This window comes from Lolium perenne, chromosome 3 (assembly GCF_019359855.2).
Source record: "Lolium perenne isolate Kyuss_39 chromosome 3, Kyuss_2.0, whole genome shotgun sequence".
NCBI classification, from domain to species: Eukaryota; Viridiplantae; Streptophyta; class Magnoliopsida; order Poales; family Poaceae; genus Lolium; species Lolium perenne.
In genome coordinates this window covers 29,678,147-29,701,865 of record NC_067246.2, presented here as the reverse complement: position 1 = coordinate 29,701,865, position 23,719 = coordinate 29,678,147, and the positions used below count along the sequence as shown (strand labels likewise).

The 23,719-nt window shown below is 44.8% G+C and overlaps 1 protein-coding gene and 1 long non-coding RNA gene across 2 annotated transcripts; one reads left to right on the top strand and one right to left on the bottom strand.

Moving 5' to 3' along the window:
- Positions 1-9,228: 9,228 nt before the first annotated feature.
- LOC127340875 (uncharacterized) lies at positions 9,229-10,466 on the bottom strand. Its single transcript, XR_007874982.2, has 2 exons — positions 10,347-10,466; positions 9,229-9,453 (listed from the first exon to the last, which is right to left on the bottom strand). It is a non-coding gene; the product is annotated as an uncharacterized lncRNA (long non-coding RNA).
- A 6,275-nt stretch (positions 10,467-16,741) lies between these two features.
- LOC127338078 (uncharacterized) lies at positions 16,742-17,432 on the top strand. Its single transcript, XM_051364335.2, has one exon. It carries the CDS (start codon positions 16,866-16,868, stop codon positions 17,325-17,327), a length of 462 nt encoding a protein of 153 aa, XP_051220295.1. The 5' UTR covers positions 16,742-16,865; the 3' UTR covers positions 17,328-17,432.
- The last annotated feature ends 6,287 nt before the right edge of the window (positions 17,433-23,719 follow it).

The following is a 23,719-nucleotide window of genomic DNA, read 5'->3' as shown; positions in this document are numbered from 1 at the left end:
ATTATATTGGCGCTTTCGCGTTGTTACAATGAGTTGTGGTTGTGCCTCTAGGGCTCCCAGGATCCGGCTTATAAAGGCGCACATATCTAGGGTTTACATGGAGAGTCCTAGCCGGATTACAAGTTGCCTGACTACGGTACAATGTCTTGCCGTGTATGTCAAGGATCCGCCTTCCATCTATGTCGTACCGGATCCGGATACCTTATGGGCTTCCACGGATCCGGCCTCCTTCGCAGGTCGGTTGGGATCCGGCTCCCCGCTCCTGGGCTGGACTTCATCCTTCATGATCTACAGCAATTGGGCCACCCGATGGGCCACATGCCACATCACCATCTGTGGGCCACCCGTGCTTGCCGGATCTAGGCACTGTCGATGGTACACCCATGAAGTATACCCACAACAGTAACCCCCAGAGTTCTCTGAGATTCACCTCTTGTTTCTGCCTTGCTGAATCATCTTGACTTCCGGCAAATTTCTCGGTTACATGGGCGAAACTTGAAGAACTCCAACTTCACTCTTTCTTCCTTTCCAACCTTCAAGTCGGAAAAAACCCCTATCCCGCGGGACTTCATCCATCGACACCATTTGACAATGCATCTCCGGGTTACTTCCCTGCTGAGATAGCGGTAAGCAATTTTTCAAATTGTCACCCGGAACCTCGAATGGCTCTAACGGTTCCGCCAATCTTGGCGCCATTTTCGGGCGATTTGTGCGGTAACTTATCCTTAGCCACTTTTACCGCTTAGGGTTTTCGACACGTGTCAGCTATCCAACGGCGTGACGCTTGCGTTCCGACCACAGGATGCGACACACGAATCTCCTCCCTCAACCTATAAATATCCCACCGTTCACCCTAATCTCCCATTCACTCCCCTTTTCACCTCTCATCCCAGCGCCACCTCCGAGCTCTTCTTCCGCTGTGCCGGAATCCGCCGGAAGATCGCCGGAGTTCGAGCGCCACCGTGAGCAGTTCATCCAGTTCGTCCTGTTCTTAAGTCCGGCGAGCCACCGCAGCAAAAACCTCACCGCCGGCGACTCCGACCACCACGGAAACCATTCCGGTATGTCCTTCGAGCTTCATCTTCTCGCCGTTCTTGGCAGGGATGATTAGGGTGCAAACAACGGATCCGGCTAAAATTAGTTAACTTGCATGCTTTCGTAGATGTCTTCTTCAACTCCGCCTCCATCAACGTCCGAGCCGGTCATGGCCACGCCAATCTCCTCCGCACCTCCCCCCTTCGTCCCAGTCCAGCTGGAGCCTTCAAAGGACTCCGGCAAGAATATCGAGGGATCATCAGCCAACCGGCAAAAAGTAACTAATGAGAAACTTTGTCTAAGTTTAGACCGATTAGTCTGTGTAATGTCTTGTATAGGATTGCCTTCAAAGTTGTAGCTAATAGATTGAAGCTCCTCTTACCAGACATTATATCAGAATACCAGAGTGCTTTTGTTCCTAGTCGGCTCATCACTGACAGTGCACTCATCGCCTATGAGTGCCTCCATACTGTGAGGCGATAGAAAAGCAAGAGACCGTTCTTTGCCCTCAAAGTTGATATGATGAAAGCATATGACCGTATCGAATGGGAATATCTTCATAGGTGTCTCTCTAAATTGGGCTTTGATGCTGATTGGGTAAACTCGGTTATGAGATGTGTTACCTCAGCTAGATATGCGGTGAAGGTTAATGGTGATCTCACATCCCCGGTGGTGCCATCGAGGGGTATTCGACAAGGGGATCCTATTAGTCCTTATTTGTTTCTTTTGTGCACAGAGGGTTTATCCTTTTTACTGCAGAAGAAGGAGGGTCTTGGTGAGCTACAAGGTCTAAAAAATGGACAACAAGGCCCTTCTATATCACACTTGCTCTTCGCGGATAACGGTACCTTCTTTGCACGGAGTGACAATCGAAGTGTTGAAAACTGAAAGAGGTTCTTGATACATACTGTGGGGCCAGAGAGTTAATCTGCAGAAATCCTCGGTTTTTTTGGGAACAAATGTCATGATAGCATCAAGATCGGGGTCAATAATTCTTTGGAAGTCACCAATGATGTGCTTCGTGACTGTTATCTGGGGATGCCCACGGAAATTTCTTGGGCAGCTACATCATCCTTCCAGTTCCTCTCGGAGAGGGTGTGGCGGTGTGTTACTAGCGTCGCGGGGCGACCTCTTTCACGTGCGGGTAAGGAGGTCTAGCTAAAATCGGTTGCTCGGTCCATTCCGAACCATGTCACGAGCTGTTTTCAGATTCCCATTGCAAAGTGTGACAAGATGAGGTCAAGTATCACAGATCATTGGTGTGGTTTTGAGGATGGGTGCAAGAAAATGCATTGGAAATCTTGGGAGTGGCTGTCTTCACCAAAGTCTCTTGGGGGTTTGGGTTTCAGAGACTTTGTTCTCTTTAACCAGGCTATGTTGGGAAAGCAATGTTAGAGGCTACTCTCTGAACCTTCATCTCTCTGCGGGAGGGTCCTCAAAGGATGTTACTACCCGCATTCAGATTTCTTGGCTGCGGAGAAGCCAAGGTCCTCCTCGTTCACATGGCAATCAATTTTTCATGGCCGTGAGCTACTGGTGAGAGGCATAAAATGGTGTATCGGCAATGGTGACAGCATAAATATCACGAAGGACAATTGGATCCCCCATAATCCGAAGGGCACCTTCATGCCCTTGTCACCGATCCCTAACAGTGCCAAGGTGCGGTACCTGTTGAATGAAAAAGGTACAGGCTGGGAAGTGAACACTGTGCGAGCCTTCTTCCACGAGGAGCTCGCGAATATTATACTCAATATTCCTATTAGTCGTCGAGGTGGCGCAGATTTAGTCTCATGGCCTTATAACAAGTTTGGAACCTATACTGTTAGATCAGCCTATAATTTGGCCAGAACGGCGTCCTTCTTTGATCGCCAAGGCAATGCGGGCTAGGGAGCTAGCTCGGACAGGGGTACCGAGGAGAAGAACTGGAAGGCTGTCTGGTCCATCCAAGCGCCAGGGAAGATGAAATTTGTCCAATGGCGTTTTATCCATGATTGCCTCCCTACTGGACATCAGCTGCAGCGACGGCACATCCCTGCTGATGGTCTTTGCGTGTTCTGTAGCCAACTGGCCAGTCTTCTTAGAGTTTATCATCGACGTTGGTTTCGGGCAAAAAATTATTACCCGAGCCCACTGTAGTGCTTGGTGTTTGTACCAGTCTAACCAGAACTTCACACATATTGTCAATTCATTGAATCCATTGGAACATGTAAAACACATTTAAATAGAAGAATATCAATAAAGCAACATGCCAAGTGTTGAATCACAAGCATACACTGGACATTGCTATCAAGATATTTTATAGAGAAGACACTTTAAATGTCACTACTATGAGTAATATTTTAAATTACACACAAAATGGCATGCTCATTTGCAGATAGATATATTTACATGAAACTGTCACAATTAAACCAGTGTGGCACACAAATAATTCATTTTTTTGTTTACTCAACTTTAAGTCTAAAGATATTTAAGGGGAAATGTGTCGAAAAGGAAAAATTGTGTGAATTTATTTACAAATCAACTATACTTTCCAATGATAGGCATTTGGAATGTACACCACAAACCATAATCAATATTTAGTCATATTTTTGTATGGTTCACGATGATGATGTAAATAAGCTAGTTAGGATTATGGTTCTATAGTAGGAGGTGCATAGAAGTATAAAATTCAAGTATAAACAATGAAATAATATTTATCTAGAGAATATTTACATAGCATAGACCGGAGTAGTATCGTCACATGCGGCGCGCTAAGATTTGGGGAAAACATTCACACAACGGTCTTGAAGAGTAGGCACGCCCGCGCACACACACGTGATGGTCTCACCTATGGATGTATTTTTGTTGGCAAAATATTCAAAATTAGAGAACTGCTTGACAAAAAGTATTGCCAGAAAACCGCCTCCTCACTTTTTCCCTAGCAAGTTCGTGCACCTCTCCCTATTCGACCAAATGTAGATGGTGAGATTTAACGTTCTTATCCATTCGGCCCGCCGTCACCTCCACTAGATGGTGAGAGTCCGCCATTTCTATCCCCCCACAATGAGATGTTGTAAATTTATGTTCTGATAGAGTGGGCGTGGGTAGGGGCATTTTTCTAATGTTTCCTCTCGCCCCGCGTGAGCAGTTAGGGCGCATGAGTTGTAGGTGGTGATGTGATTCGCTTTTCCTGGTGTCGGGGACTCGATTTGGTGTGTGGGTTCAGAAGGGGTTTGACACATAGGATCTATCTGTTGTTTCCTTGCCACTGCTGCCCCCATCAATCTTCTTGCGGTTCGGTCCCTGTATTTGAGTTTAGGTGTGGTCTCCACACCTCTACCCACATTTGGTTGGGTTCTACCGACGTAACCGTGTTAATACTTATGAATAGTTAATGAAATCTGATTAGGTTTATTGTGTGCATTTCTACTCCCTCTGTCACGGTTCATAAGTCATGTACGTATCTCTAGGTTATAAATTTGATCAACATAACACAAGGTATATTATAAAACATATATCATTAGAAAGTTTAGATGTTCTACTCTTTTATAATACTAGCAAGGAATGGCACAGCGGCACGCCGTGCCTTGGAGGAAACCGTGAGTTGAAAGTGAAATATACTCCTATTTTAAACTACAACGGTACAAAAACATTTAGAAGTGAAGCTAATGAAACTTAAGTGATATGCTAGGTCACTATGCACATGCATGTGCTCAGTGTTCTGATTATTCCACTCCTTCGGGGTTCATCGCCCGTTGATGTTGTGTTCATCCTCAGAGGAGAGGATGCCGATGTCACCGATTTATACCCTTGGGTTCTTTGTTGGTAGTGTCATCTTGGTCCGACCAGTCGAGCTTCACCTCTTTGTGCTCAGCGGTTTGTGTTCTTTGTCGGTGGTGTCATCCGGGTCTGACCAGTCGAGCTCCCCCTTTTTACGATAAAGGATGCTTTCATTACTTTTATAAGCAATTACATCCAGCCTCTGCATAACCAGGATGCACACAGCCGTTTATGTTGTCTCAGGTTCGAAAGTGATAAAAACAAAAAACTAGGCGAGATACACATCAAGATGAAACATATAACGCCTAAGAAGTAGGTGGGGCATCTATCCGTAGACTATGCTGCCACCCATGTTGGGAAAAAGTATCCCTCGCCGCAGCCTCCAACCGTGTACAGACCTCCGTAAACAGGTCTCGGTTCTCCACTCGCTGAAGAGGTAACCACGAACGGAGAATACCTGTACATCTGTAGATGACCTGCAACAAAGAGCAATTTTTATCATTAAAAATCTTGTCGTTTCTACATAGCCAAAGCGCCCAGATAACTGCTAGCGCCCCCACCCTAAGAAGCAACTTAAACCTTGAATCAACACCATGGAGCCAATTACCAAATACATTGGCAACACTAGTCGGAGGATACAGGGTAGACGCTAGTTGGATGACTGACCATATAGATCTCGCGAACTGGCACTGGAAGAACAAATGCTTGATTGTTTCGTCCTGTTGACAGAAAACACATCGAGTACTTCCATGCCAATTACGCTTAACAAGATTATCTTTGGTGAGGATTACCCCTCGACGAAGATACCATCCAAAAATTTTAATTTTTAATGGTATCTTCATCTTCCAAATCTTTTTATTATTATCAACTGGTAGATCAGAAAGAAGGATCGCGTTGTAGAAAGATTTCACATAATCTCATTCTCTGACTCAACCCTGAACTAAAGACATAAAGTCAGTCTTCAATTTTGATTCTTACATAAGAAGCTTTGAACTTCCATATGCGGTAAAATAAAATTTTCAAAATAACTTGGGGAACCCTGATTTAGGGAAAGCACTCCAAATAACTTAGATTGAAAAACACGAGGAGAAGACGGCTAAGTTGAACAATCAGTCTGTCGAAGAAACCAGAAGAGAAAGGGAAAAACAGGAGATAAACGGTTTGTCGAAAACCCCAACCCGTTAAGCTCCACGCCGGCCGATTAGAATCGATGTCTCTTCACCACGCAGCACGTGTCGGCTCGGATACCCTTTCCTGGAATTTCGCTAGCTCGACAAATCACCAGGTGTCGCGCGTGGAGAGACACCGCTTTTATTGACAGAGGAAAAGTGAAACTGTGAAAGAGGAAGAATAAACGATAAGTCAACTGGAGGATCTTAAAGTGAGAAGCTCTGCTGTGATGGTGTACATTGCGGTGAACTCCTACCGCCGCTTTAGATATAATATGTGGATGGAGAGGATAGGCAGAAGAGCGAGCATGTAGGAAGACGCTCTCCGCGTTGCTGCAAAATCCAACTATAATCGAGGTCGAGCTGAGAGTGGAGGCAGGACGGAGCTCAAGAATGGGCGCTCCGCCAGACCCAAGTGGAGTGGTCTAGATGTCGTGAGAGAAGGCGAAGGCGCGAGTGCACGGCTTCGTCAGACGGAGGAGGAGAGGACCACACTGTTTCCTCCAGAGTGCTCCTCTTCGCATTGTTCCCAGAGGCCAACGGTATCCCCTGTGCGCGCGTTCACCGCAAGTTGCAGCGCAACTCCGCCCACGGATCCGGAGGCAGGAGCAACTCTGCCACTGGTGGCTGGTGCGGTGCCGGCGTGCAGGCATGGAGGTGTAGAGCCGAGCTGCTGCCAAGGGCGAGGTCGGCAGCCAGAACTTGGGGAGAGCGGGGGGGGGGAGGGGGGGAATCGAGTATTTTTCTGTCGCCAGCCCAGCCAGCAAATTCGCGGGCATGAGGAACATGGAGCGGCAGGAGCAGCGGTTGGGTCAGAAGTTCGACTTTGGCTGGTGTATGTGGTGGTGGACATCTACCGCCGGCCAAGTGCATATGCGACTTAATCTCGGTATACTCCTCTTTTTCTCCCTAGCATAAGTAATTTTTTAATGCCGTAATTTTCATTAGCTAAACTAAGTGGCTGGGTGTTTCGAGTTTGACTCTCGTTTTGACTATCATGCTTAGCTAGCTCTGATCTCTGTGCTTATGTAAATATGATGAAACTAAAATAGCGAACTCAAAGTCAAATACATTAAAATGTAGTTGTTACTACTACTAAATTAGCTGGTAACAACAGAAGGCAGGTAAATAAAAAGATAATTTTTAGCACGTTGATTACAACCTGATTCACTGCCATCTCCAAATATTGTTGCGTGTTTTGTATCCTTAGTTTAGATCGCTTTTTGTTTCCCCCCTTGTAGCAGAAGTATCCTGAGCGCGTGTTAAGATATATAACATATGCTTGATGTGATGTTACACTAATAGGACTAAGGTAGGTGTACTGCTGTTGCTAAGATCTGGTTACATTTTTATTCAAGCGTTGTTAAATAATTCATATGGGTTGGTTAACGGGGAAATGTCTATCGTGTGGTGTACATACTCTTTAGCAACTGAAAGAGATCTGGGAGCCTGCGCCAGCAATAGAAGCAGTCAGACAACTGTCGTCCATGTCATGCTCACACCATGAGTTCAGCAAACAACGGCCGAAAACAGATAGGAATGCAGAACCTTCATTGGCAATAGGAATACCGTGCTTTTAGAACAAAATTCCGATTGCAAGAAGACTGAAAAAAAGACCAAAGTTCTGCAGGCAAACAAATCCAAGTGGGAGAAAATTGTCAGGCAAAGTAGGAGGACATGTCAAGTAACCAAGTAGGGGCGTGTGGTAAACAGGTATTCACAGCCCTCAACATAGGTTGACGACTGGTGTTGCATGTGAACAGGTAACTATTCCCTCAGACCTTTAGCATCACCAAACAAACCATTCAGTGAGACTAATTATCAGCTTTCAGTGAGCAAACAAACCATTTAGTTAAGACTATTTACAGACCAAATCCATATTACAGAGCGATACAGCGCAGCTACCAGCTGTAAGTGCGTTTCAGAACCATCTAAAAAGATAAGCTCCGTGCCGATACCACCAGATGCTAATGGATGATCATGCATACAATTCTCAAATCCAACAACTATTCTGCCCTGCCATGCTTTGCACTGATGTCTTCCTCCCCCACTGTCACAATAGCCTAGTCGACCAAACTGCGTAATGTCGTCAAACAGCTCCTCTATCTTGTAGTATCAGAGAAAATAGAGCTCGAAAAGACCATTAAAGATAATGCAAAATATAGAGTAATTGCTAAGAAAAAGCTTCTATACTGAAAAAAGAAAAGCAATCAAGTCGCAGATTTTCTATATTGTAGCTTGAATGAAAAAGGAAGAAAGTTCTGGATCATGTCCACTGCAAATTTTACAACACTTAAGTGCAATTGCATTTCTCTATACTGAGTGCATGTGATTAGCACTTAGCTATTCCCAAGGTTAAGAAAGAGAACCAGAGTTAATTTTGTAGGTGCAATTTATTCAGAGAAACGGCCAAATTTATAGGTGGAATTTCACATTTTCAGTTCTAAACTTTGGTAAATCGCAACACAATATGATTACCAAGGGAAAAAATAAGTTGTGAATTGGTATAATAAAGTTGTACACTTGAAAAGAAAGGTTTACCGATATATCCAAATCGCAACTCTGTTACAATATATTTTCCATGCATGTGAATGCAGATAATTGGTGCCTAGTTAAGATCAATTTGCAATTTGCACCATGCACCAGTATTGTTGTTCCCGATCTCCCGTATCCTATGCCACTATCAGAAAAATATTCCCTTGACTTGTATCACCAGTATCAGTTAGTTAATGTCATTATGAAACACAGGGTCTTCGAAGTTCAATTTTGAGGACATTCTCTAGGCACTATTCATATACACAGAATTATAGAGAGCAAGAGAGGTTAGCATTGAGACAATTATTAGTTCCGAATAGTAGATGGACTGGTAGTTTGGTACCAATCTACCATAGTCCTTGTAATCTCGTTAGTAATAGGTAGGAAACACATCAATTATGGTTTAGGTGCAGGGTAGATATGCTGCCATACTGACCTGGTAGAAAACCATGCCAAGCATGGGGTATGAGCTGCAAAATATATCATCTTGCCATCTGGTGAACTAAATTTTATCTCTCTTTCACATATTTCTCTGCTTGCCAACCGATAGTGGTGAACATGAGGCGAAGGATAAAAATGCAAGTTGAATGCACTGATCAGAGTGTTCTTTCTCTCCAATCAATATTGCTAACCTTTTCTTTTCGTGTAAGGCATCCTGAACATTAGTTTGCCAGCAGATAACAAAGTTAAACTTCATTGATTCCATCAAGTACTCACTTTAATGTCTAGATAACTTTCCCCTCCCCGGGCTAATTAAATTAGACTCAAGTATATATTTGCACATACATCTAGAGGTCAATTTGCACTGTTGTATATTTGCAAGAATAATCAGTTACCTTAGAAAACTACGTCATAGAGCAGATCAAAACATGTTTACCTCCTATGGTTAATGCTCTAGATCCATGTAGTACGGTACCATTGTCTCTTACCAAGTATCAAGCTCCCATCTTTCAATCTACAAACCATGTTGCATCAACATTAGCCTTAGCACAATTTTTTAGCGGTGGAAAAACCTTGTTTACTGGAGCTCTAGATTCATACCATAATATAGAAAACAAAATCAAGGCACGAACATGTATCAAATAACATGAAAACCAAAACTTAAACTACATATTCAATTCAATGGGCAAGCTTGGTGGTTTACCCATTCAAATTATCCCCTCTCAACATGCACAAACAATGCTCCCCAGTCTGCCAAACAGTCAAGCCATGAAGCTGATGAATGGTAGATTCGGTACACTATGTACCTCTTCTTTTTGCAAAGGCAGATCAATATGGTTCGTTTGAATGTCCAAGAAAGACTGTAATACATCAATTAAACTAATGATCAATAGCTCAAACAGGGGTTAGGTTCTCACATCACAACTAATTTGAGATACCAGTACAACGAAATTCAATTTTATTGTGATGCCAAAAGTGAGGAAGTGAACTTCAATATGACCATAAATAAGGCTTAAGCAGCAATGAATTAGATATATAACATCGTGAAGTTGATGTTACACATGTCTACAAGGAAATGAAGGGTGGAACTCAACCTCTATCCAAAAAAATTCGAAAACACAATATTGAAATTAGCAATTTTTTGTAGTCACTGATGACAAAATGCCTCTCACGGGCAAGGGCCAGCACGCCGGTACTCACACCTATCCATGAAGACATGGAGATGTATTGAGTTACTATCAAAATAAGAACATCCTGGTAAAAATAAATGTGCATATGGAACCAATCCATCTATGTCTAAAAAAGGAGAAATCTTGTCCAAAAGGTGGTTAGCCCTCTATATTTGTGACACCTCTAAACATTTTTATGAGTACTACACAGAAATGGTATCTAGAGATTTAGATATACCTGCCAGTAGAAGGCCTTCACTTTTAATTTCTTGAGTTCCAATCCATTATGCAGGGATGTAGAAGTAAAAGCTTGTGGAGGCCACACAGATTCAGAAGTTTCAACAGCAAGTGTGGAAGAGAAGCACCGCCGCCATCACCACAGTTTCGTCAAGCTCCGACCTCCATCTAGCTGCAGCAACCTCGCGGACACAGAGCACGACAGCATGAATGGAACCACCACATCGGTGAGGGAGAGGCACAATGGTCCTGAGTTGGTAGCCCGATGACGACGGCAACTTACCCTCGAAGCCACCACCAGACCACCTGGCCTCCCCGATGTGGTTGTTATCGGTGGCGTCTCCACCCTAGAGGCGGAAGGTGGCGTCCTCCTCCTCTTTTTTGACGGCGTGGTAGAGTCGACGGTGCCCTTGTGCAAGCATCCCCGCATCGCGCCTCCTCCTCGAGCTCGTCGACGGCGTCATGGCGGAGTCGGCGGCGTCCTCGTGGAGTCCTCTCTGAGACGCGCCTCCTCCTCACGGTTGATGCTCACCGGCGGCAAGGTAGCGGATTATACGGCGGCCTGGCGCAGCCCTCCCCGCGCCCTCTCGCGCTCGTCGAAGGGGTCCTAGGCAGAGCCTCCCGCGACGCACCTCATCCCGCTCATCAGCGACGGCCTGGCGGAAACTCCCGCGACGCGCCTCCTCATGCTCGTCGGAGGCGTCCTGACGGAGCCTCCGGCGACACGCTCGTCGGAGGCGTCCTGACGGAGCCTCCCGCGACACCCATCCGCCTTGCTGCCCTCCCGTGTCCCGTGGCTATTTACAGAGAGGAGGAAAAATGAGTGGAGGAGGGAGTCCGTGAAGAGATAAGGTAATTTTCCTAGGCTGAGCGGTGGAAAGCTATACGTGTGAGTTAAAGACAGATAGATCGTGGCATCGTGGAACTATCCTGTGTTTTTTCACATGGGTAACCACCGCCAATCATACACCAGCTATGGCCACCCCACTGAATCACCCAAACGGACCAATGTTAGTAGAAAAAAATGTTATGTATCACCAAACCGTACACAACAAAAAGGTAGGAGGAATCAAATAACAAGATTAACACGTGTCTGCCACCAGATTCACTCCCAAGAAGGCCTCAAAAATCTGAGAAAAAAGATGTTTGTTCCCCTTTAATATAGTAGTTATAGTTATAATTTTCATGTTATACAGTTTATTATATTAGTCAAATTAACGATTTTGGTATATGCGCATATCCTATAAACCAGGACGAAGGGAGTATGTTGTTTTCACTAATTAAACTCATGTGAAAACTGGTTAATATTCCAACACTAAGTTGACCATTAACGATTTTGGTATATGCGCATATCCTATAACACTAGTACACAGACCCCCCTTTAGTACCGGTTCTAAAGGGTCTTTAGTACCGGTTTTGGAACCGGTACTAAAGATTCGGTACTAAAGGCCTCCTACCTTTAGTACCGGTTCCTTACGAACCGGTACTAAAGGCTATTTTCGTTTAATTTTTTTAATCCATTTTTTCTAATTATTTTTCACTCCCTTTTTTATTTTATTTTTTTCATTCCCTCTTTTTTTTCCTCCAGAATTTCTAGTATTTTCGTTAGTCTCTAACTACACTTTATCTCTAGTCAAATTACTTACCCGTGGTCATACTTCCCGGTCGGTCACCCATCCTCATACTACTCCTGCACTAGCACGCTTAACTTCCGAGTTCCATCCCGTTCCACTTCCAAGTGCTTCGCGCGCATGTATGTGATAGTAGTATCATATCAATCCTATTAACATGTTGGTCGATGTCACACTTCTTTATTGTCTAAAATCCAAATAATTCTTTTAATAAAAAAGTAATGATGTAATAATAATGTTGAATAAATAAATAAATTTAATTTTTTAAATTTGTATTATTTTTAATTATTTTTTATAATTTTAATATTTTTTTGCCAAACCTAAAATCTGAAAATTTGAAAATTTTATAATTTGCTAAATGTAATAGTAATATTTTAGGACTAAAAAGATCTTATAATTATTAATTTTAATTTTTCAAAAATAAAAAATATATAAATTTCTAAATTTCTGGAAAAAAAATAAAATCTTCCTGCTTTCATATTTTCAGAATCTAAAAATAGCTAACCGGATAAACCCAGGTGAATTCGGATGTAACTTTTTCTCACGATGATTTTTATATATTATACGCATTTTTCCAACGTCGTATGCAAAAATTAATGCGATTTTACCATTTTTTAAAAAAAAATTTGCAAAAAAAGTCAAAATTCGAATTTCTTAATTTCACCGAATAGTAGGTTGCATAACATACAAGAATCTAAAAACATTTTATTTTTTTAATTTTCTATCATTTTTATTTGTATTTTACAAAGAAAAAAAGGACCCTTTAGTACCGGTTCGTGTCACGAACCGGTACTAAAGGTTTTTCCGCCTGACGCTAACCCTTTAGTACCGGTTCGTGACACGAACCGGTACTAAAGGTCCTTACGAACCGGTACTAAAGACCTAGACAATGCAACCGGTACTAATGCACCCTTTAGTACCGGTTCGTAAGGAAACCGGTACTAAAGGGTTGGACGGAAGCCCCTTTTTCTACTAGTGTAAACCAGGACGAAGGGAGTATGTTGTTTTCACTAATTAAACTCATGTGAAAACTGGTTAATATTCCAACACTAAGTTGACCCACAAGCTAAGTTGATGAATCAATTTTTATATTTTGCATGTTTATGGACACATTTTTCCAGCGTTGAAGTTGATGTTCTTTGGTTCAACTATCTCTTCCGTAATGCGGATAAGTTTTTTTTTCTTTTTTCGAGGATACACCATGAAAAGGTGTATCAATCGCATAGAAGAAAGCCAAAGAAGGCAAAGTTGATGCTGCCCACAAGGGGGAGCAGCTCCCCACGCACGCCTACTCTCCTAGCTGCCACGGGAGAAGACTAGGGTCAAGAAAAACAAAAAGGGTGCCACGGAAGAGCTTGGCCAGCCGCCACCTATCAAACTCCAGACTAATCCTGTCTCTAATGGTGAACTGCGAAGCCGCCACGCCGTTGAAGACCACATCGTTCCGGTGCCTCCAAATACACCAGAACACTAGGATGATCGCGGTCCACATGTCCCGCCTATGGGCCGTCGGGCAGGTACGTGAAGACCACCACTCCAGAAGCTCGGTGTCCGCCGCTGGGAGCCAGTCCTCCTTGCCCCAACAGCGAAGGGCCCAAAACTAGACCTCCCGCGACACCACGCAGCCAAGGAGCAGATGCTGCAGTGACTCTGGCTCCTGGTCGCACAACGGACAGGCCGTTGGGCGAGGCAGGCCACGTCTCTGAAGTCTATCCGCTGTCCAACAACGGTTCTTTGCGGCGAGCCACGCAAAGAACTTGCAACTGTAGGGAGCCCGGGAGAGCCAAATCTCATCGGAGATAGGAGCCCTCACCTGTCCCGCGAAGAAGGCTCCATACGCCGACTTGGCGGAGTAGCGACCGTCAGGCGACCATCTCCAGAGAGGTAAATCCTCTCGTTCGGGGTCCAAGTGGAAGTTGGCCAGCCTCTGCCAGAGAAGGAAAAACTCTGGGAGAGCCTCGGCACTCATATCGGGGCCACTATCGCGAAGCCACTGGCCCGAGAGGCCCTCCCTCACCGAGCATGCCGCTGCTCTCCTCCTCGAGACCATGCAAACCACGTTCGGAGCGATCTCCGCCACTTTGGCCCCGTCAAGCCAGCGATCCGTCCAGAATCTAGCCCGGTCGCCATTGCCCACCGTGTAACAAATAGCAGCGTCCGAGATCGCCATACAGAGGCTGGGGAGCTGAATGTTGAACTCCGCCCAAGCCTTTGACGGGTCCACCTTTTGAAGCCACGCCCAACGACATCGAAGAGCAAGATTGAGGAGGCGCAGGTTCGGAATACCTAGGCCCCCAAGCAGCTTTGGGGAAGCCACTTTGTCCCACGCGACCAAGCAATGACCACCCGAGATCTCCCGCCGCCCTTTCCAAAGGAAGGCGCGACAAATCTTTAGCAACGCCTCAATGACCTTCGGAGGGATGTCCAGAGACATCATGGCGTGAACCGGGATCGCCGAGAGAGTAGTCTGGACCAGAATGGTCCTCCCTCCACGGGTGAGAAGGTTGGCACACCACCGTTGCAGCCTATTGGCCGCACTGTCCACCACTGGCTGTAGCTGTGCCGCTGTCACCTTTGTAAGTCCAAGGGGGAGTCCCAAGTACTTGAAAGGGAAAGAGCCCACCTCGCAGCCTAGAATAGAGCTGGCCAGGTCCACTTGCTCCTGAGAGCAGCGAATGGGGTGAAGCGAGCACTTGGCCAGGTTAGTGCGCAGGCCCGATGCCACCCCAAAGTCCTCCACGATCTGAGCGCAGGTCTGGAGATCCAACCTGGTGGGTCTGATGAAGGTGACCACGTCATCGGCATACATCGAGGTGCGATGCCGGAAACCACTAGGGGAAAGCTCCGTGAGCAAGCCCGCGTCCGCTGCCCTCTCAAACATGAGGTGGAGAACATCCATCACCGTGTCAAAGAGCAAAGGGGAGAGGGGGTCACCCTGGCGGAGTCCCCGGCGGTTGAAGATGAGCGCCCCGGCCTGACCGTTGACCAACACGCGGGTGGAAGCCGAGCTAAGCAGCCCGCCCACCATGGAGGTCCACTTACGGCCAAAGCCTAACCGGGACATCACCTCTAAGAGGAATGCCCAATCCACAGTGTCGAAAGCTTTGGTGATGTCGAGCTTCAAAAGGATGGCATCGCGCTTAAGCGCATGCAGCTTCCGGGCCGCATGATGCACCAACTGGAAGTTGTCATGGAGGCACCTCCCACGAATGAAAGCACTCTGCTGAGGGCCAACCAACTCCTCCATCCTGGGAGCAAGGCGAGAGGACAACGCCTTGGCCATGAGCTTTGCCACGCTATGGATGAGGCTAATCGGTCGGAAATCCTTCACTTCCACCGCATCCGCCCGCTTAGGAAGCAAGGACACCAAAGCTTGGTTTGCCACATGGAGCCCCCGACAGTCCCCCTCCCACAAGGACTGAAAGGCCGCCATCACATCGAGCTTGATGATGGGCCAGCAAGCCACATAGAACCTACCCGAAAATCCATCGGGCCCTGGCGCCTTGTCCAGCTCCTGAGAGCGCACTACATCCCAAATCTCCTCCTCAGTGAAAGGTCTGTCGAGCTCTGAGAGGTCATGAGTCTGCACCCCGAGAAAGCCAAGGTCCAGGGAGAAGTCTCGCTCCGGCGCCGCGCCCAACAAATCGCCGTAGAAAGAGTCCACGGCCTCGGCCTTCTTGTCATGTTCCGCCACGAGGATCCCGTCCACACTGAGCTGTGCAATGAAGTTCTTCCTCCGCCTATGGTTGGCGTGCAGGTGGAAGAACTCCGCCTATGCGGATAAGTGGACTTTAAACGATATCCAGCTCCAGGTCATCATCGAAGTAATTGAGACGATCGACATCACCAGCAGCTCCGTTGGAGTTGGATCAAACTACCAGCAGCTGCCCTTCTTCTGCTTATATCTCCTTCCGTGAATCACCGCGAAGTGCATACAGGCATGGGGATCACACGCAACGCGTTGTGCTCATTATGTGATCAAGTGGAAAACTGCAAATGGATGATTGGACAGCAACTGCTTGATGGGACGCCTCTTCTTGGATATATACAACGGGAAAACTGAAAATCAAGAAACATGTGCATGTAGACTTCAAGGATGAACATTGACAAGATAATAATGATAAATCCAAGTGCTTAACTTGGGTGACCGGCACACATATATTGATCACTCGTATGACATGATTTAATTTGCACATGTTTATTTTTTCTGGGCATCATATCATATACTCCAGTAGTATATTGGCTGTATGGATGTTGTATGGGTGTCAGGTGCAAGCCTGACGGTGACTTATTTTTTTTAGATCGATGGACAGTAGTACAGCTCAATTTTATTTAATTTTGGCATTGAAACTCCCAGTTTCTTCGAAATGAATTATAGTATAATACCGCATCCACTGAATAAGGTTATCATTGAAAAGTTTCAAATTGTTCTATCGGTCATAACCCCATGAACGAGGTAAATAAAATATATGAATCAAAATGAGAAGCTTCGGTCCGCCGCCCCATCACTAGTTCAAATCCATGTACTAATAAATTTTGGTAGTAGTCGTCGCGTTCAACTCAAGCTAGAGGCGGCTGGCGGCAGGGTGTTGGTTGGCGAACACGAGCTAGGTGATCACCACTACTACATCATCTGCTGCATTCATCAGACAATGATTAAACAACGTCCAGATTAATCACCGGCCAAAACCCGCCAAGGCGCCAACGATGCGTAACGCGCTTAATTTGAACCCTCCTCGCCTATAAAGTCTCGCTCCAGCTGCATTTCTTGCCAACTTCCATCCTTCTTCTTCCTCCATCGCACTCTTGACCTCTTTGCTACTTGCTAGTAGTATCTCATCTTCCTACATCACAAACCCAATCCATTCTTGAGCCCAACACATCGATCGATGTCGTCTGCCCTCTCACTTCCAATGATGCGGCCAGCGGCCGGACTTGGTTTCCAGCAACACGGGACAGCGCCGAGCAACGGCCGGGTGCTGCAGCCCAGGAAGCTGCCGGCGGTGGCGACGACGTCGGTGCGCTGCGGTGCATTCCGGAGGAACAACTACGGAGGCGCGCTGGCAGACGAGGGCATGACGGTGCTGCGGCGGAGGATCCGGGAAGCGAGGATGGCGGAGACCAACTATGAGGCGCCAGCCGGGTGGGCAGCCTGGGAGAAGCGCTACTACCGGACCTACGTCTCCGACGTGTCCGCCCTCGCCGGCGCGCTGCAGCTGATGGCGATGGGCACCAGGCCCGGCGTCGCTGTTGCCGTGGCCGCGCTAGTGCTCGGCGGCGTGCCTGTCTCCGCCGCCGTTGCCCTGCACCTCCTCGGGCAGGTCGCGGGAGCCGTTCTGCAGCATTCTTGACCGGTTCGTCGGCAATGCGTGTGTGTGTAGATAGTGCGACATATTGATTGGTTTGTTGGGTATGTGATTCATTTGATTTTAGCCAGAGTAACAATTTCTTTTGTATTGGTAGGAAACCAGAGTTGAAAAGAGCTTGTAAAATTGCTCCCTTAAGAAAAAGAAATCCAAATGGTTTAAACAAAAGAAGTCCAATCACTATTGAGTCGAGAAAAATGTTTGGGTATTCTCGCCGCCCACAAGTGAATGAACACATGGTCAAACTATATTGTCCTTCTCCGGTTCTTGATTAGTTGAGCATATTGTTCGTGGATGCCCAGCGGAGAGCTGACGACGAAGAGAACGAGCCGGAGCCGGCGGCCAGATTGCATCCATGGTTGTCTAGTACACACACATAATATTTAATCGAAATATGTTTTAGTTCGAGACCTAGCCCTAGCTTCATGTACCCCGAATCTTGAATAATTTGAAAACTTGTTGACTCACTTAAAAAAACATACATGCATCCATGGTTGTCTAGTACACACACATAATATTTAATCGAAATATGTTTTTCATTTGTGACCTACACCAAACAAAAAAAAAAATGTGAATACCAAAAATTAATGTTTTGATACCAACTTAGACCCACATTTTTGTGATTTTCGTGTAGACTAAAATACAACACAATTTTTGATAGGAAACTGACGCGTTGTATAAAAAAATCTGAATTCTTTGAAACATTTTTTTTTCCAACTGGGACTTCCTTCCCATTTCCATTACATCATATAACGGAAATACATCATTCAGTTTACTGTCTCCACCACACAACACACAAAAGGAAGATAAACTGCCCAGCAAAAGGAAAGTTTTTGGTAGGAAAACCCGCTGCTCAGCCTCGGCATCGAAAACTAAGCTACGGGGCAAAAAACCTACCCCTACACTACCAAGTTTCAGGTTACCACAACCACAAAAGAGCTTCAGGATCCCAGAAAACCACATCAACAGCTCAATCCAGAAGCTAACAAAGCCACAGCCAACAAAGGCCCAACTTTTTTCTTTCTAGTCTTCCCCATTAGTGATCATTAGAAGTCCAGACCGGGGCCTTGGAGTCCCTGGAGCAACCGCCGCAGCACCATGATGCAGCGCCGACGCCTGCTGTAGCATCTGATCCGCGCCATTCTTGATCTTCTCCCCCTCTTCCGCGCCATAAAGCCCTGACCAAAAATGCAGGAAAGAACAAATTGTGGCGATAGTTACTAGAGGAGAGCGAACAACATATCCGTCAAAGGTTATCTTGTTCCTGACATTCCAAATCCCCCAACATATTGTGGCAAGGAGAAGCATATGGAATTTCTTTCCATGTGGATAGAAACAGTGTAACCAGGTTATACTTTGCCATAAAGACATGGGGCAAACCTCAGTTCTCAAAATCTTCCCCAAGACCCCCCAGACCACTTTGGCATTAGCACACTCAAAAAACAAATGTCTAGCAGTTTCACATTGATTACAAAAGGAGCAGAGAGGGGAACCTGCCCATCTGCGTCTTTTCAGATTGTCTCTAGTCAAAATTGCATTTCTGAACAATTGCCAAAGGAAAATCTTTATTTTGAGAGGAATTTTGGCTTTCCAAATCCATTTGTTGTGAGAACCAGCCAGGTTTCTCTCAAGGTGTTGATACATGGATTTGGTAGAGAAAACCTTTTTGTTATTCATATTCCAAGTAACCACATCCGACTCATTTACCAAGGGCCGTGCCCGGGCCTTGGATTTGATAAAATCCCAATGTACCATCATATCAGGTAACAACCTTCTCCTAAAAGGGACATTGAAATCACAACTAAGCATTCTCTCGAAGGTCCATTCCTGACCTTGACAAATATCAAAAAGATTCGAATATACCTCACATAAAGGTTTATCATCCAGCCAGGGATCAATCCAGAATCTTACTAAGTCTCCTTTTTTTAACACCACTCTACGCCCCTCAAAATAGTAATCCTTTACTTTCAAGAGCGTTTTCCAACCAGGAGAATCCCGGATACAAGGTTTCACCATCGCAACAGACTTGTTTCTAAGATATTTCGCCTTCACAATTTGTTGCCACAATCCATCTTGTGTCTCTAATTTCCACCACCACTTACACAGGAGACTAATATTTTGTTTTCTGAGATCTTTGACCCCAAGACCTCCTTTGTTTTTGGATCGACAGATTCTCGACCACTTGACCATGTGATACTTTCTCTTCTTATTCTTACCAGCCCAAAAGAAGCTCCCTCTATGTTTATCCAACTTCTCAATAAATGTTTTGTTTAAAAGGAACATAGACATATAGAAATATGGAATCCCCGAGAGACTGGAATCCAGAAGAATTAAGCGACCTCCCAAGGTTGCGGAGTCCCCAATCCAGGAGTCAAGTTTTTTAAGCATTTTAGCATCAAGGAAATCCCAATCAACTCTTTTCAGCTTTGCAAAGGTTACCGGCATACCCAAGTATTTCATCGGTAACTGACCAACTTGACAGTTAAAGAGGTCAGAATAAAATCTCGTGATCTCATTGTCAGCATTGATAGTAAAAATCTCACTTTTCAGGAAATTTATTTTGAGTCCAGACATGAGTTCGAACAAATAAAGCAACAGTTTCAGGTTTACAGCTTTTTCAGGATCATGAGTTAGACATAGCACCGTATCATCCGCGTATTGTAGGATACCTACCCCTTTATCCACCAAATCAGGAGCCAAACCGCAGATCAAATCATTGCGTTGTGCTTGAAGCACCATCTTAGTCAGGGATTCACCAACCATATTAAACAAAAAAGGAGCCAACGGATCTCCCTGTCTAACCCCCTTGGCACTTTGGAAATATGGACCCATTTTATCATTGATTTTGACACTCACCGTCCCATTATGAAGCGACTGTCGAATCCACGAACACCAAAGGGAACAGAAACCTCTAGCTTCATGACAACTCAAAAGAAAATCCCAATTCACTTTGTCATAGGCTTTTTCGAAATCAAGCTTTAGAATTACCCCGACTTGTTTTTTAATATGTACATGATGCATAACTTCATGTAAGGAAAACACACCATCCATCAGATGTCTATTTTTTATGAAAGCATTCTGCTGAATGCTAAAAAGCTTTGGTGCATATGGGTCAAGCCTGATTGTTAAAGTTTTTGTAATCAACTTATAAATGCATCTAAGCAAGCAAATGGGTCTATATTGCTGAATTTTATTCGCATCCGCCATTTTTGGCAACAAGGTTATAACCCCATAGTTGAGACGCTGCAAGTCTAGGCTACCATTATGGAAACTATGAAAAAGGTTCATCACATCATTTTTTACTACTTCCCAACAGTGTTGATAGAACTCAGTGGGAATCTCATCCGGCCCAGGAGCACGATTACTTTTCATGGAAAAGAGGGCATTTCTAACCTCCTCTGTAGTAAAGGGTCTAGTAAGATTTATATTATCATTCTCATTCAACATTTCATCCTCACACCATAAGTTCTGCGAAAGACTAAACATGTTACCAGGAGCAGGTCCAAAAAGCTCTTTATAATATGTTGTGGCATGTTTCAACAGATTATCCGTGCCTTCCACCAAAACCCCATTATCATCCAGGGAGTGAACAGAATTTTTTCTTTTTCTCCCGTTCGCAATTCTGTGAAAGTAGGATGTGTTTTGATCACCATGCAAGAGCCATCTCGCATGAGATCTCTGATGCCAATAAGACTCCTCTTCCGCGTATACATTATACAGCTCTACCAAAATGGCCGTTCTCCTCGCAACCTCATCAGGTGAAATTGTATTGTTCTCTTCCTTACATTCTAACTTCCCGAGCTCATCTAATAACTCCATTTTTCTTTTTTTCATATGGCCGAAGGCATTTGAACCCCAGCCTTTAAAATACTTTTTAAACCTTTTCAGCTTGATATTCAACACATCAATAGGGTCTGAACTATTAACATGTTGTTTCCAAATCAATTCAACTTTATGGAGAAACTCATCATTTTTTAACCAGGCAGTATCAAACTTGAAACTCCTTTTCTTTACAAAGGAAATCGTATCACCTGTATCTAACACGAGGGGATTATGATCAGATTGATCTCTTACCAATTTTTTCACCGAGGCCAAGGGGAATAACAACTCCCAATCAGGAGACATCAAAATTCTATCAAGTTTCTCCAGGGTAGGATTTTTTTGTTTATTCGACCAAGTATACAACCCTCCCGTCATATGAATCTCTCTCAAACAAAGCGTATGAATAATGGAATTGAAAGTATCGGAGTAATGTGATAACACATAAGGTTTATTTTTCTCCATAACCGTACGCAGAATATTAAAATCCCCTCCAACGAAATAAGGACAGTCAACAGAATTACAAAAAAGAGATAACTCAGCAAGGAATTCATCCCTCTTATTATCATGAGCAGGTCCATATACCACAATAGCCGCCCATCTACATTTTTTTATCTTGTCCCAAAGGAACAACAAGATCATGAATTCCCCCAGCTTAACAGTTTGTACCTCAAGCACCTCATATCTCACACCGCAAAGGATGCCACCAGATTTGCCAATTGAAGGAATCCACTTCCAAAAGAAATTATTCCCAGGATCAATTTTTCTAAAGAAGCTTTGTTTTGTAATTTGTTTTCATCGTTTCTTGTAAACCAATAAAGTCCAGTTTATAATCCGCAATGATATCATTGAGACAGGTGGAAACCCCTTTTTTCCCCACCCCTCTAATATTCCAAATACCAACTATCATTTGAATCTTTCAGGTTTCCTTCTAGGCCTAACAGCTCTGCCAGGGACTTGGGCAGCACTGTCGCCTTTCGCTTGACTTCTTGTCATAGGTTTCGATATTTTTACCACATTCTTAGGAGATTTCTTCCTAGACTTTCTGGAACTAACCACCGTAAAGGAATCATCAACTTCATCATCATCCAACCAAGTTAAACATAAAGGGGTTGTTTTACTATGATCATGATGCAAAATGAAGGAAGAATCAGGCAACTTTTCATTTTTTTCCGCCATATTATTCCTAGCAACCTCTAATTCTTTTAGCACATCAATTCTCTCGAAATTATCAGATGGCATATCTATGCCCATCAAAGAAGCCCTAACCATGATTTCGTTATTTGATAAAACACCAAACGAATTAGAGGATGGAGGAGGAATCGAATTACCTTCAAGGTTCCTTTTCTTTGTCAAAGCAGCAGCCTGCTCCATGATTGAGCCCATCTTTCCTTCCAGGTTGCGAGAGCTGACTCTTACATCCACTTCCGGAAGCACCACTTTCTCAACAGGAGAAACCACATCAATCACTGCAGTGCTAGGTGACTGCACATAATATTCAGCCCTCCCCGAGCCCTCGATCAATTCCTCATTCTCAACCTCCGTCACCACAGGGGATGATGACCATGTACACCCTTTCACCGCATCAGCATAGGAAGTTGCCATCCTACTATCAGATTTTATCACATCAGGGGAAACCACTTCTTTCTCAACCACAGGAGTAATGGGAGCGATGACAAGCTGGGAAGAAGGAGTATGACTCATTTCTTTTTCAACAATTGGCTGCTCTACCAAGTCGCCATCAGGAGCAACCAAATCAGCAGCCACATCACCAATATTGATTCTGTTTTCACGAGCAATTGTGTCAATGAACAACTCAGAATCATTGTCACCAATGTCACTCTCCTCCTCTTCTTCAGATTCATGTTCCGACACCGTCGCAAGCGCCATGGCACAACTCTTCCCATACCCCGCACCACCAGATTGTGAAGTAGCACCAGTAAAGCCACCAGTAGATGCATCTGAGGCCGCAGCCGAGTATGTTTCAGTTCTAGCACGTTTAGGCGATGATGGTGTGGAGGAGTTAGCAACTGTCACCATATTTTTCACCACAGGAGGCCCCTGAACCACCACCGACTCCACCTCATAAGCAAAAGTATAGAAAAAATCACCCAGAACACCCTCAGCAGTTTCAGCAAGCTTATCAATATCTCTGCAACCCAATAAAATTCTGCAGAACTCAGGTTTATGAAGAGTAGCCTGATCCACTTCCAAGGTAACACCAACCAGGGAGCCAGCGTAAGCAACATTTGCATCGCATCTTTTCTCAGCAGGTATATTTCGGATCCGAACCCAAGCTTTGTTCAACATGCCAGAGGCCCCAATCACGGCAGACCAAGGGGACAGGTTTATCACAGCATCAAAGGTTGTCATTTCCATACTTCCCCCATAGAACACAGCCTTATCCACCTCTTTTGCACTAGGAAATCTCATAGTATATTGCTTTGAATTCAACGGTCGAGCAGTACACCTCCACCCCGAACCCAAATATTCATTGAATTCTTTCTCAAGGTCTCTAGAGGTAGGATTACCCTCAAGCACAGTGATAACTAAGCTAG

What these genes read in the sequence shown, in the direction of transcription:
- LOC127338078 (XM_051364335.2), top strand. Translation starts at nt 16,866, where the DNA reads ATGTCGTCTGCCCTCTCACTTCCAATGATGCGGCCAGCGGCCGGACTT.